Here is a 15,198-nt window from a genome sequence, read left to right on the forward strand (position 1 = left end):
AAATCACAGCAGGATCCTCTATGACCCACCTCCCAGAGTAATGGAAATAAAGGCAAAAATAAACAAATGGGACCTAATTAAACTTAAAAGCTTTTGCACAACAAAGGAAGCTATAAGCAAAGTGAAAAGACAGCCTTCAGAATGGGAGAAAATAATAGCAAACGAAGCAACTGACAAAGGACTAATCTCAAAAATATGCAAGCAACTCCTGCAGCTCAATTCCAGAAAAATAAAAGACCCAATCAAAAAGTGGGCCAAAGAACTAAGCAGACATTTCTCCAAAGAAGACATACAGATGGCTAACAAACACATGAAAAGATGCTCAACATCACTCATTATCAGAGAAATGCAAATCAACACCACAATGAGGTACCATCTCATGCTGGTCAGGATGGCTGCTATCCAAAAATCTACAAGCAATAAATGCTGGAGAGGGTGTGGAGAAAAGGGAACCCTCTTACACTGTTGGTGGGAATGCAAACTAGTACAGCCACTATGGAGAACAGTGTGGAGATTCCTTAAAAAACTGGAAATAGAACTGCCATATGACCTAGCAATCCCACTGCTAGACATACACACTGAGGAAACCAGAATTGAAAGAGACACATGTACCCCCATGTTCATCACAGCACTGTTTATAATAGCCAAGACATGGAAGCAACCTAGATGTCCATCAGCAGACAAATGGATAAGAAAGGTGTGGTACATATACACAATGGAATATTACTTAGCCATTAAAAATAACACATTTGAATCAGTTCTAATGAGGTGGATGAAACTGGAAGTAAGAGTGAAGTAAGTCAGAAAGAAAAACAGCAATATAGTATACTAACACGTATATATGGAATTTAGAAAGATGGTAATGATAACCCTATATGCGAGACAGCAAAAGAGACACAGATGTATAGAACAGTTTTTTGGACACTGTGGGAGAAGGTGAGGGTGGGATGATCTGAGAGAATAGCACTGAAACATGTATATTATCATATGTGAAACAGATCGCCAGTCCAGGTTCGATGCATTAGACAGGGTGCTCAGGGATGGTGCACTGGGATGACCCAGAGGGATGGGATGGGGAGGGAGGTGGGAGGGGGGTTCAGGATGGGGAACACATGTACACCCATGGCGGATTCATGTCAGTGTATGGCAAAAACCACTACAATACTGTAATGTAATTAGCCTCCAATTAAAATAAATAAAATTAAAAAAAAACTTGTATTTCCTTATTAATTTTCTGTTTTGATGATCTGTCCTTTGGTGTGAGTGGGGTGTTAAAGTCTCCTACTGTTATTGTATTACTGTCAATTTCTCCTTTTATGTCTGTTAATGTTAGTCTTATGTATTGAGGTGCTCCTATGTTGGGTCTATAGATATTTACAATTGTTATGTCTTCCTCTTGGACTGATCCCTTGATCATGATGTAGTGTCCTTCCTTATCTCTTGTAATCTTCTTTATTTTAAGGTCTGTTTTGTCTGATATGAGGATTGCTGCTCCAGCTTTCTTTTGCTTCCCATTTGCGTGAAATATATTTTTCCATCTTCACATTTTCAGTCCTTATGTGTCTTGAGGTCTAAAGTGGGTTTCTTATAGACAGCATATATATGGTTCTTGTTTTTGTATCGATTCAGCCAGTCTGTGTCTTTTAGTTGGATCATTTAATCCATTTACATTTAAACTAATTAGTGATATATATATTCCTATTGCCATTTTCTTAATTGTTTGGGGTTGATTTTGTAGATCTTTTTTCTTCTTTTGTATTTCTTGACTATTTAAGTCCATTTAATGTTTGTTTTAAAGCTGGTTTGGTGGTACTGAATTCTCTTAACTTTTGCTTGTCTGAAAAGCTTTTTATTTCTCCATCAATTTTGAATGAGATCCTTGCCAGGTACAGTAACCTTGGATGTAGATTTTTCCCTTTCAGTACTTTAAATATATCAGCCATTCCCTTCTGGCCTGCAGAGTTTCTGCTGAAAAGATCAGCTATTAAGCATATGGGGTTTCCCTTGTATGTTACTTGTTGCTTTTCCCTTGCTGCTTTTAATATTCTTTCTTTGTGTTTAGTCTTTGTTAGTTTGATTAGTATGTGTCTTGGCATGTTTCTCCTTGGGCTTATCCTGTGTGGGACTCTTTGTTCCTCTTGGACTTGATTGACTATTTTCTTTTCCATGCTGGGGAAATTTTCAACTATAATCTCTTCAAAAAATTTTCTCATACCCTTTATTTTTCTCTTCTTCTGGGACCCTTCTATAATTTGAATATTGCTGTATTTGATATTGTCCCAGAGGTCTCTGAGACTATCCTCAGTTCTTTTCATTCTTTTACTTTATTCTGCTCCTCAGAAGTTATTTCCACCATTTTATCTTCCAGCTCACTGATTCGTTCTTCTGCTTCAGATACTCTGCTATTGATTCCTTCTAGAGTATTGTTAATTTCAGTAATTGGTTGTTTGTCTTTGCATGTTTATTCTTTAATTCTTCTAGGTCTTTGTTAATTGATGCTTGCATTTTCTTCATTTTATTTTCAACATTTTTGATCATATTTACTGTCATTATTCTGAATTCTTTTTCAGGTAGTTTGCCTCTTTCCTCTTCATTTATTTGGACTTCTGTGTTTCTAGTTTGTTCCTTCACTTGGGTAGTATTACTCTGTGTGTGTGTGTTAGTTGCTCCATGATGTCTGACTCTTTGCAACCCCATGAACTATAGCCCGTGAGGCTTCTTTGTCCATGGAATTCTCCAGGCAAGAATACTGGAGTGGATTGCCATTCCCTTCTCCAGAGGATCTTCCCAACCCAGGAACTGAACCCTGTTCTCCTGCATTGCAGGCAGATTCTTTACCGTTTGAGCTACAGGGAAGTCCTTAGTATTTCTCTGCCTTTTCATTATTATTATTTTTTTAACTTATTGTGTTTGAGCCTTTTCCCAGGCTTCAAGGTTTAATTCTTTCTTCCTTTTGGTTTCTGCCCTCCTGAAGTTGGTCCACTGGTTTGTGTAAGCTTCCTATAGGATGAGATTTGTGCTGAATTTTCCTTTGTTTGTTTTTCCTCTAATGGGCAAGGCTGAGTGAGGTGGTAATCCTGTCTGCTGACATTTGGGTTTGTATTTTTGTTTTGTTTGTTGTTTAGATGAGGTGTCCTGCACAGGGTGCTACTGGTGGTTGGGTGATGCCAGGTCTTGTATTCCAGTGGTTTCCTTTGTGTGAGTTCTCACTATTTGATACCCCCTAGTAGGGTTAGTTCTCTGGTAGTCTAGGGTCTTGGAGTCAGTGCTCCCACTCCAAAGTCTCAGGTCTTGACCTGTGGTCAGGAGTGAAGGTTTCACAAGTGCTTTGTTATGGCATTAAGTGAGATTAAAACAAATATCCAAAATTGAGAAACCAAAGATGAACCTCAGACAAGTGGCAGTTACAAAATCAGGCAAATAATAATTAAAATAATGAAATATACACATATACATATATACCCATGAACAAAGTCAAAACAGTCCAACAAAAATAAAATACAATAGATTGACCCAGTGAACAAAGGAAACCAAAAACTATATTTACCAGTTAAGAACAAAACTAACTAACTAAAGCACAAACTGGAAAACAAAACTAAAGCAAGGTGCCAAGTGGGGAATAAAGCAATGAAAACAAAACTAACAAATATATTGAGAGGAAAGGAAAGAAAGAATAGATATGCTAAGTTAAATAGAGGTAGATGAAGAAGATTTATATACATTAAAGATTAACTGCCAGGGGAAAAGAACAATAAGAAAGGCAAGCAAGGGAATAAATGTAGAAAAAATATAATAGGTTTAAAAAAATTAAAAGTTAAAATTATAAAAAAGCAAAAAGAAAAAAAAAACAGAAGAAGAGAAAAGGAAAGCCCTATAGAACTGCAAAAGCCCAACACAGATGCAGAGGTTTATAACAACAATAAAAAATGTGACTGAATATACACAAATACATATACACCCATAAGCAAAATCAAAACAGTCCAACAAAAATAAAGTACAATAGATTGACCTGGCGAACAAAGGTAGCCAAATATTATGTCTACCAGAACAAAACTAACTAAAACACAAAATGGAAAACAAAGCTAAAGCAAGGTGCCAACTGGGGAATAAAGTAATGAAAATAAAACTAACAAATATGTTGAGAGGAAAGGAAAGAAAGGAAAGAAAGAAAAGAAAGATATGCAAAGTTAAATAGAGGTAGATATAGAAGATTTATATATATTAAAGATTAACTGCAGGGGGAAAAGAACAGTAGGAAAAGCAAACAAAGGAATAAATGTAGAAAATGTAATAATAGGTTTAAAAAATTAAAATTAAACAAAGAGAAAAGAAAAGGAAAAAAAAACCCTCAAAACTGCAAAAGCCCAACCTAGAGGCAGAGGTTTATAACAACAAGAAAAAATGTGACTGAGAAAAAAAGAATAAAAAGAAAAAGCTCAAAAGCTTAATTAGATTTCATAGTGCCAATAAAATCGACAACTACAACAGAGGAGGGGGGAAAAAATCCAAAAGAATCTACAGAACAAGTCAAAACACAAGAATAATAAATGTTTTTCTTGAGTCACTGCTGTCAGAGTCCTTTCCCTTGCTGGGAGTCGCAGTCCACCCCACCTCCCTAGGATGCCCTCTAACACTGCGCTGATCTCTGGACCTGCTATGGGGCAGCTCAGATTCTAATCGGGTTCTGCTCCTCTGTGTTCTTGCCTCCAATGTCCACAGTTATCAGAACTAGTGTGGTTTTTTTTTTTTTTGGTGGGACCTCTCAATGACCTTTTATATATTCCACAGAGATGGATTTAATCTGTAGCTTGTACAGCTGGTGGGAGGGTTTTGGGTCTTCTTTCTTAGTCTCACTGCCCCTGGGTTTCAATTGTGGTTTTATTTCCACCTCTGCATATGGGCCATCCACTGGGGTTTGCTCCTAAGGCTGCCCTGGAGGACTTGGGTTTGCCCCTGTGAGGGCCAGGTGTGGAGATGGTGCAGCTCCCTGCAGAATTGCAGGGATTCTGGCAGCACCAGGTACTCAGGGGAGTTGGCAGCTAGGGCAGCAGGAAATACAATGCTCTAGAAGGTTATAGCAACCAGTATTGGCCAATAGCTCCAGTATTCTTGCCTGGAGAACACCCCTTCCTGACAGAGAAGCCTGGCAGGCCACAGTCTACAGGGTTGCAAAAAGTCGGACACTACCGAAGCGACCCTGCATGCATAGGCACGAGACTTTTTTTGCCTGTGGCAGCTCTGCCCCAGTGAGAGCTGAGCGTGAAGGTGACACAACTGCTTGGCTTGGGAGGACCCTGGAGGCGCCAAGTGTGCAGGGACAGGACTGCCTCCGCTGCAGGAGCCTTATCAGAATCTTTTTTTGTGCCTCTTGTGTCTGGCGATCAGAAGGCCTCTTTGGCCAGTCTTTCTCTGTAGCTCAACCGGTTCAGACACTTAGAAGGCTTCCTTGCCTGGGGTCCTTCTCTGTTGTTCATGCATCAGGCACATAGAGGGGCCCTCGTGGTTGGGGTCCTACTCTGTAGATCAGCACGTCAGGCACTTAAAGGGGCATCCTGGGTGGGGTCCTACTCTGTAGTTAAGTGTCTCAGGCGTTTGCTGGGCCAGCCCCTCTGTTGTTCAGCTGCCAGTGCAGGCGTGTAGGGGGAGAGAGGCTATGGTGATGGCTCCACCCCCTACGCATGACTCAGCAGTACTGCCTTGCTTCCATGGCTGCCCAGCTTTCCTCTGCAGGCATTTCCCAGCACAATCTCCTCCCTCACATCCCCTGATCCGTCTCTCCGCAGTCAATAGCAGCCCTCGCCCAGGGATTGCTCCACAATTCCTAAACTCCCATCTCCCAGCCGGTGCGCCTTCCAGGGGGGTCTGCATCCCTGTCCAGGGCATGTATGGTTGCAGCAAGAACTGTCTGATTCTCATTCCATTTAGGCTGCCACAGATCAGATGTTTCACTCTCAGCCTTAAATGTTTCTCCTCTGACTCAGACAATTGCCCCAATGTGGGGATCGGATCCCTGCTTCAGCTCCCCCACCCACTGAGGGCAGGTCCAGTCCTACTAACACTCCTGTTTTCCCCCTTGGCTCCTTCGTTCTACCGAGTTTTATGTGGGTCTATATATTCTTTTCTCCTGGTCAGTTACTCCTGTCCAATCTCAGCTGGTGTTCTGCATGCACTTCTGTGTCTGAAGGTGTATTCCTGATGTATCTGTGGAGAGAGATGTACTCCACGTCCACCTACTCCACCATCTTGTTTTCCTCTGGTTAGATTCTTGATACATATGTGCTAGTTAGCACTTTGCTGAAGAGTTGAGGGCGGGATTGGCAGCCACCTGCAAATCTATAGCGCTTTCTCTGTGTACAGCCTTCCCCTCTTTGGCAGTCTCGCTTGTGGAGTTTAGTTGTCTTGGCCTTCCTGGACTCTCAGCACCATCTCCTCAGTTCATGTAGACTGTTGAGTTCTGCTTGGGTTTTCTTTCCCTTCTCTGTAGCTTGGAAACTCTCTCTAGATGGTAAGCTAGGATAATTGTGGGGTTTGTCTCATAGGTTTCCCCTCTGTCGGGAATCACTGCCTTGTGCTGCCTGATGACTAATGTCTGAAAATTATTATTTCATGTATTTTATCCATTTTTTAGGTTGTTTCAGGAGGGACGACAAGTCTGGTCTGTTCCTTCATTTTGGAACATAAGTGGGAGTCCAAATCTAGAATAATTTGAAGGCGAAGGAAACCATCATCTATGATTATATTTTTTACCTGTTGTTTGCCTTTGATTCACAAAGGTCAGATCTGTCTCCCCATCTTCCCAACTCACACAAATGCCTAGACTTCCAGTTGAAGCCATCTTAAAGATTAAAGGAAATTGTTAACTGACTGGTTAGGCTAAGGTAGTAATACTGATCATCTGTTGACTATGTAGGGTTTCTTGTGAGTCCACATATTCTCCAGGCCTACACAATTATTTTTTAATAATTACAGAAAGACTTCTGAAAAACCTTTATTGATAATAACTTTTATCAGCTTACATGTTTTAAATGGATCAGTTTGTATTGTAAGCACTGCTAATGTAACTTTGCCTTCCAAATAATTCACTTACCGTTTCATTTCATGATCTCTGCCATGCTGTCAGTGGAAAAACTATGGCCTAGTTCAAAAGCTTATTTTTGCGTTAGACTTTACAGAATTCTGTAGTTACTTCTGAAATTCTAAGGCATCCTAAGGTTTAGTGAGTCAGAATTTTGACTGTAAGAAGAAAGGTTGTTAGCCTTCTCCTCTTGCTTTCCTGCTTGCTGACTGAACATGAAGTTGCATCAGGAGTGGTAATAGAACAGGATCAGGTACCAGAATCTTACAAGCAACGATGAAAATGTGGTGGCAGAGGACCGAATGGAGACATGGAGGCTGGTCTGGGTCTGAATAGCAATAGTATGAAAAAGGCGTGCATTTTAGTTGACTGGGAATCTTTCTAACTCAATAGATGACCTGACTATTGGAATACTTAAAGTGATTATGGGAAACATCCACAGATACAGCAAATATGGAAGAGGCATTTCATTTGTGGCTTTTACCATTTATACCCCATTAGTCACTAAGTTCCACTAGTTCTCCCTCTGCGTACATTCACATGGTTTTCTTCTTTTCTTCATTCTGCTCCTCACATCTACCCTTTTATGAAAAGAGGTCAGTGTACACAGCATGTGAGCCCGTCTGGAGTGCAGCCTGTTTTTTTTATGGCCTGTAAGTTAGATTTTTTATATTTTTAAATGGTTGGAAAAAAAGGTTAAAATAGTAATATTTCATGACATGTGAAAATTATATGAAACTAAGTTTCAAAGTCCATAAATAAAGTTTTGTTGTATTGTTTATGGGTGCTTTTATGCTGTGACAGCAGAGCTGAGAGGTTACAGAAGAGGTTGTATGGTCTGTGAAGCCGAAAATACTTACTATCTGTATCTGGCTTTCACAGAACAGAAGTTTGTTGAGTTCTGCTCTGCATTGCTGTTGGAGTGGAGTGTTCGTTTAGAAATGCAGAATTGATGATAGCACATACACTTCCTCCACTCCAGACATAAGCTGAAAAATCTTCCATGGTGGGACTTCCCTGGCGGTCCTGTGGTTAAGACACTGAGCTCCCATTGTGGGGGTACAGGTTCAATCCCTGGTTGGAGATCACAGAGTGGGCAAAAATAAAAATAAAAAATCTTCAGTGGCTACTTATTGCATATGGGGGAAAAAAATCCAAGCTCCTTTGTGTGACATCCAGGACTCTTTACAGCCTGGCACCAACCCGTTCTTTCTGGCCTCACCCCTCACCGCTCCAGTCTTCTCTGACTTAGCAAATTCCCAATGCTATTAACACTGAGATATGTGTTATTCTTTAACTGCCAGTGTTATTTCCAGCTTGTGGAGTCTGCAAATGCTGTGTGCTATGTCTGTTCTTGCCCATATTTTCTATCCATAAATCCCTGTTCAGTCATCCAGACCTGCCTGAAATGACGCCTCTTCACAGTGAGTATTCTTTAGGCTCACCCCCTGCTCTGTAACCTCATCGCATTTTGGGCAGTCCTCTTCTGTTAGCACTTATCACATGACATTGTGATCATAACCATACTCTCAGCTCCTTGGAGGCAGAGAGTATGTTTTATGTTTGCTTTTTCCTCTAGTAGAGCTTCCTGGTGGCTTCTGCAATGTAGGAAACCCGGGTTCGATCCCTGGGTCAAGAAGATCCCCTGGAGAAGGGAATGGCTACCCACTTCAGTATTCTTGCCTGGAGAATTTCATGGACACAGTAGCCTCACGGGCTATAGTCCATGGGGTTGGAAAGAGTTGGACATGACTGAATGACTAATAATTCCACTTTTTCCCCCTCTAGTATCCTACAGAGTATCTTATACATGACAGATAGCAACTATGTTTAAATGAATAGACTGATTAAGATTATAATGATATTTCTACTCTCTGTATACAATATATAACATTTAAACATACCCAACTGAATAATTTGTGCTCTCTCTCTTTATATTTATGTCAGAAAATGTATCTTGTGATGGAGCTTTGTGAGGATGGAGAACTCAAAGAAATTCTGGATAGGAAAGGTCATTTCTCAGAGAATGAGACAAGGTGGATCATTCAAAGTCTCGCCTCAGCTATAGCCTATCTTCACAATAAGGGTAAGAAGAGGATCACCCAGCTCATTGACTCCATGCAGACAGATAGACACTTTTGTTTAAGGGTGATTGTATTCAGGATTCATAGTCACAGAAGTAATGCCTACAAATACAGAAAATTTGATTTTAAAAATTAAATTTTTTCCTTTGTAATTTTATTGATATATTTTAATTAGAAACAAGACAGGTATGCAGTTACATTCTCCATGGATGAGAATGAAATTATGAACATTTCTATTCAACAGCTTGAAAAGAAGCTAATATTATTAAATCCAAAATAGAAAATCAATAGAAGTGAAATTTCTAAAAACTCATATATTAATAATAATGTTAAAAATCTGCATATACTAGGCATTAAAAAATTTTTTTAGACTTAAGTATTAGAGCAGTTTTAGGTTCACAGCAAAATTGAGAAGTTACAGAGATTCCCAAATACCTCTGTCCATGCATGCACATCCTTCCCCATTATTAGCATCCCCTATCAGAGTGGTTACACTTGCTACAGTTGATGAACTTGCATTGACACATCATTATCACCCAAAGTCCATAGTTTACATTAATGTTCACTCTTGGTATTGTACATTCTATGGGTTTTGACAAATGTATGATCTACCAGTACAGTACTGTATGGGAGTCATTTCACTACTTTAATATCCACATTTAAATATTATTCTAATTCTTCTAATTGCTTTACTATTCTCTGGTATTATTGCTACTCTTTTTCCTCATGCTCCTGCTTTTTTTTTTCCTTCAGTGTTAGTTTGGCTTACATGTGACTTTAGAAGCTTCTCATTATATCAGTTTGGTTCAGTTCAATTGCTCAGTCGTGTCCGACTCTTTGTGACCCCATGGACTGCAGCACACCAGGCTTCCCTGTCCATCACCAACTCCTGGAGTTTACTCAAACTCATGTCCATTGCATTGGTGATGCCATCCAACCATCTCATCCTCTGTCATCCCCTTCTCCTCCAGCCTTCAATCTTTCCCAGCTTCAGGGTCTTTTCCAATGAGTTTGGTTCATCGCATCAGGTGGCCAAAGTATTGGAGTTTCAGCTTCAGCATCAGTCCTTCCAATGAACATCCAAGACTGATTTCCTTTAGGATTGACTGGTTGGATCTCTTTGCAGCCCAGGGGAATCGCAAGAGTCTTCTCCAACACCACAGTTCAAAAGAGATGAGAAAAAACTTTGTTCCAGAGAGGTCAGGGGACATGGTTAGGTGTGCAGAGCTGGTGCTGGAAGCTAGGGGCTCATTCAACAGATGTTCCCTAAGCATCTACAGCATTGAGGTTGGTCCTAGAGTTTACAGAGGTTCAAACACAAGGCACCTGCCTCTCAGGGAAATTGGTGAGAGATGGAGTACAGAAAACAAATTGATGATTTGTTTTCAAATGGAGTACAGATGGAGTGCAGAAAACAATATGATGATTTCTGAGAGCAATATAGAGAGCATGGAGCATAGGTGTATTAAGTGCCTCATTTGATTTGGAAAGTCAAGCAAGAATTCACAGAGGAAGCAAAACTTGAGCTGAGGAATACAAACTCAGGTGAAAAAGGGAGGGCTTTCCAGGCAGAGAGCGAGGAATTTTGCAAGAGCAGAAAACCAAAGACTTGATATTTTGCTAATTTCGGTTCTCCCACTTTAAGCTATAAAGTCAGTATATTTCAAACTAAATCTTAACAGGATTTATCATGGAACTTGATAAAATTATTTTGAGAGGGATGAGAATAGTAAAGAAAACAATGAAAAAGAACAGTGGAGCAGCAGAGAGACTTGCCCTGCCACGTGTCAAACCACGTTATGAAGACATATTAGTTAAAGTTTTGTGGTGTTTATGTAAGAAGAGAGAAGGAGAACAATAGAAATTCCAAACACAGGTTGGGTGTGGAAGAGAACTGTAAGCAACTAGGAGTAGTAAACATTCCAGGGCTCATCCAGCCTCATTTCCCCGGAAATTATACCTATAGCTTTTTAAGTTTAGGGAAATGATTACAATGGATATGGACTGGATCAGTTATTTGCAAAGGAAATATTTGGTACATGAGAGTATTTGCATGTACATAAAAGTCCTGCCTGAGCTGTGACATGTTCAACTGGAGATTTTGTGTCTCACGGGTTTTTGTTTTTAACTTTAATGTATAAAGAGTAGAAAAGTGAGACTGATGGTGCAGAAAATATATTGAAATAAGTATAGTTTGTATACATGTAGCCAAGTTGCAGTATGTTTAATGTTTATGCTGACACTAACATATGAATAGAAGTAAACAGGTAATCCTCTCTTTAAAGAGTGAAGGACATGGGAAAGCTTCCTCCTACAGGAAGTACCTAACCTTGGACATGATCCTCTTTCACACTCACCAGGCCATTCATGATGAGGTGTGGCCAGTTGGAGCAGCAGGGGATTGGGGATAGGTCAGGGAGTCAAAGAAAGTGGCTCCTTAAGGTTAGAAATGTGGAGAAAAGGAATATGAATATAAGGGAATGAAACAGGGCAGAATTATGCCTGGCCCTCCTCAGATTTTTTTCAACAGTTCAATTCAGTTCAGTTCAGCCACTCAGTCGTGTCCGACTCTTTGCGACCCCATGAACTGCAGTACGCCAGGCCTCCCTGTCCATCACCAACTCCCGGAGTCCACCCAAACCCATGTCCATTGAGTAAGTGCTGCCATTCAACCATCTCACCCTCTGTCCCCTTCTCCTCCTGCCCTCAATCTTTCCCAGCATCAGGGTCTTTTCAAATGAGTCAGCTCTCCGCATCAGGTGGCCAAAGTATTGGAGTTTCAGTTTCAACATCAGTCCTTCCAATGAACACCCAGGACTGATCTCCTTTTTCAACAGTGGATGTTAACTGGTCAAGTTCTATTTGTGTCCGCTCTAATTATTTTTTCATTATCCGTTTCATTTGATTTGTTGTTTATTTTCTTGGTAGATATAGTACATAGAGATCTGAAACTGGAGAACATAATGGTTAAAAGCAGCTTTATTGATGCTAACAATGAAATGAACTTAAACATAAAGGTAAGATATTAGAAATGGTGGTAAATGTTTGCCTATAAATAGTTTGATATCAAAGTGACAACGTACATCTTCTTTTTAAGATACATTTCAGAAGCTTTTTAACAGCCAAAAATAAGCGGCCTGTGCTAAAAAAATTAAAATTTCACAAAAGAGGTTGTGACTGACAAGAATAATTTTACAAGTTAAGTAGTGCTACTGAATTTTTTTAAAGTAGATATTCATTTGGATAGTTCTGAATCATTAATTAATAGCAAACAAACAGATGCTCTGAGTTCTAATTAATTTCAAAATTATGCCTGGTAATTTGATGTAAATGTGTTACAGATTTAGAGAAAAAGTACACCTTGGCTGTGCCTTTGATACTAAATTAATGCTAAAGTCTGTATTTCTCATTTAAAAATTTCTTGGGTATTAATATTTATGTCCTAAGCACAGTTAGTATGCCAAGTATTTATTCTTGAAGACTTTATTCAAATTAAATGTTCTTTAATGTCAAATAAATGATCAGATACATTATTTATTACTTAGTATTTTAAAAGTGGTTTCTTTCAAAATATATGAATGTGTTGATTTGGGAATAAAATGTTGTCTTTGAATAACTTGCTCTGTTGCATTTATAACATAAATAGGATTAACAGTATTGTTGTTATACTCAAATAAATATTCTTAGATATTTCCATTATAAGCTCTATGAAGGCAGGAATTTTGTGTGTCTTATTCGCTGTTGGTACCTGGAATAATGCCTGAAATATAGTATGCGCTCAATTAATATTTGGTGCATGAAGGAATAAATGCCCTCCAAAGAACTGAATTGGGTCATGAGAACTTTTATATATTTGATACCTGTATACATTTTCTACAGAGAAAGATAATGTATCATGATGCTCCAAGTAGTGTCATCGTGAACACTCCTGGGGAAATTTATTAATCTCTTTAGAGAAATAGTGATATCACATTGTTGATAGGAACATTTTCTTACTCCATAAGGTACTGAAAACTTTACATTCAGTGTCTGTGGACCACAATCTTATCTTTGGTTGTGTGATCAGTAAATGTGCCTGTTTTTTCTGCTTTCAGCCCAAGGCTGTTCCAACTTGGGAGACAATACCAAGGGCACACACTGAATATTTAATAACCAAATGTTTAATGACCAAGATTTAGACCTGAGCAGAAAGCCTGCAGTTGCAGCAGTAGGCCTCCAGTGTATTTGTAGTTATATTGTGTATTTTTTTTTCCTGTTAATTTGCTTCTCGTAGTTTTTAATAGTGTAATAAGTTTTTAAATTAGTATACTCTAGAAACACAGAGGAAATAATAGTAAAGAAAAGATAGCATTGACTAGAGAAAATGTTTTATAAATAATTATAAAAAGGAGGAGTTTCTGTGAGTGCTGACAAGAATAATGATTTGCATTTATAACAGTGCTTTAAACTGAAACATAGCTTGAGCATCAGAAAAATAGATAATAAACTTACTAAGGCCAGAATGTATTTTACAATGAAATAACTTGATAAAGATAACTTTTTATTTTAGAAAATGTTAAATGCCTTCTTGGAAGAGCAGCTCCCTATGTTGAACTGGTGAATTTAAATTAGAAGGAGTGAATAATCAACATTATGGGTGTTTTCTCAAAATTTGAAAAACTAAGTTTCTCTTGACCAGGTTTCTTTTTCACAAGGAGGGGCAGGTGAGGAGGGGAAGCAAGGTCCTTATTAGTAATACAGGGAAAGCCCCTCTATCCTCAAAAATTCCTGAGTTAAATGCTGTATTGCAAATTAAATGCTGTATTGTAGTGAAAATTCTGTTGGCAGAATGTGTGAACTTTGGGTCTGGAAAACTGGTGACTATGTGAATTTCTTCTTGCAGGTGACTGATTTTGGCCTAGCAGTGAAGAAGCACGGAAGGAGTGAGGCCATGCTGCAAACCACATGTGGGACGCCCATCTATATGGGTAAGTTAATAGGCTTTAAGTGATTTTTTTTTCCTATAGAAAAAAGTAGAACAGCTTGTGTGGATTAAAACTTGAGCAGTTTGATTTTGCATCATGACTTAATGGCCCTGATCAAGCTACCTTTTCTTTTCTTGAAAGTGAAAGTATTTTAGTTGTTGTCACAAATTTTTCATAGTTCTTATCTTTGGAGATTATAGTGTTCATCATTCCTCTGGGCTCTTCTTATAACTGCTTATGTCTCTTAGGTAATCATACACCCAAACCTAATTATCATTTTGTTAATTCATGCTAAAATAATGCATGTGTTTTGCTTCTTTCCATTTTTTATCCAATTTCATTGCCATCCAGTAGATTTTCATAGAGTCCTGATTAAACATATTTCATAAACCAGCAGTTTTCTCATTTTTGTAAATGTGATTTTTAACAGCATTCTTAAAATATAATTTAGATACCAAAAAAAATGTACCATTCAGTGATTTTTCATACATTCACAGAGTTTTACAGCACCACCACAATCCAATTTAAGCAATTCTACCCCCAGCAGTTGCCTCATGCCCATTTACTCTCAATCTCATTCCCATTCCAACCCCAGGTAACGACTGATCTTTGTCTCTCTAGATTTTCTGTTTCTGGATATTTCATATAAATGGAATCATACAATATCTAGGCTTATACACCTGGTTTTTTTCACTTAGCATGATGTTTTTGAGGTACATCCCTGTTGCAGCACATATGTGTAGTCTGTTCCATTTTATTAGTAAACAGTTGTTCATTGTATATATATGCAACACTTTGTTTATCTATTTATTAGTTGATGCACATGTAGATTGTTTCCAGTTTGGAGCTATTATGAATAATCCTGCTTATGGACATTCATGTTCAAGTTTTTATGTGGGCATATGGTTTCATTTTCCCTGGGTAGCTACAGAGAAGTGAAATTGCTGAATCACATATTATTTATATTTATACTTTTTAGCAAACTACCAAACAATTTTCCAAAGTAGCTATAAGATTTTACCTTCCCACTAGCAATGTGTGAGAGTTCCAGTTTCTTCACATCCTTTCTAACTCT

General features: G+C 38.7%; 1 protein-coding gene across 5 annotated transcripts in view; it reads left to right on the plus strand.

The window, feature by feature from the left end:
* The window catches only part of STK33 (serine/threonine kinase 33), a 119,732-nt gene that overhangs the window by 53,138 nt on the left and 51,396 nt on the right, over positions 1–15,198 (plus strand). For all 5 annotated transcript variants that reach the window (XM_061148038.1, XM_061148011.1, XM_061148001.1 and 2 more), the window contains 3 exons: positions 9,023–9,161; positions 12,088–12,176; positions 14,042–14,126. In XM_061148038.1, the coding sequence (XP_061004021.1) occupies positions 9,026–9,161; positions 12,088–12,176; positions 14,042–14,126 (310 nt within the window). In that variant the 5' untranslated portion in view covers positions 9,023–9,025. The remainder of the gene's footprint in view (positions 1–9,022; positions 9,162–12,087; positions 12,177–14,041; positions 14,127–15,198) is intronic.

This window comes from Dama dama, chromosome 1 (genome assembly GCF_033118175.1).
Source record: "Dama dama isolate Ldn47 chromosome 1, ASM3311817v1, whole genome shotgun sequence".
Classification (NCBI taxonomy): domain Eukaryota; kingdom Metazoa; phylum Chordata; class Mammalia; order Artiodactyla; family Cervidae; genus Dama; species Dama dama.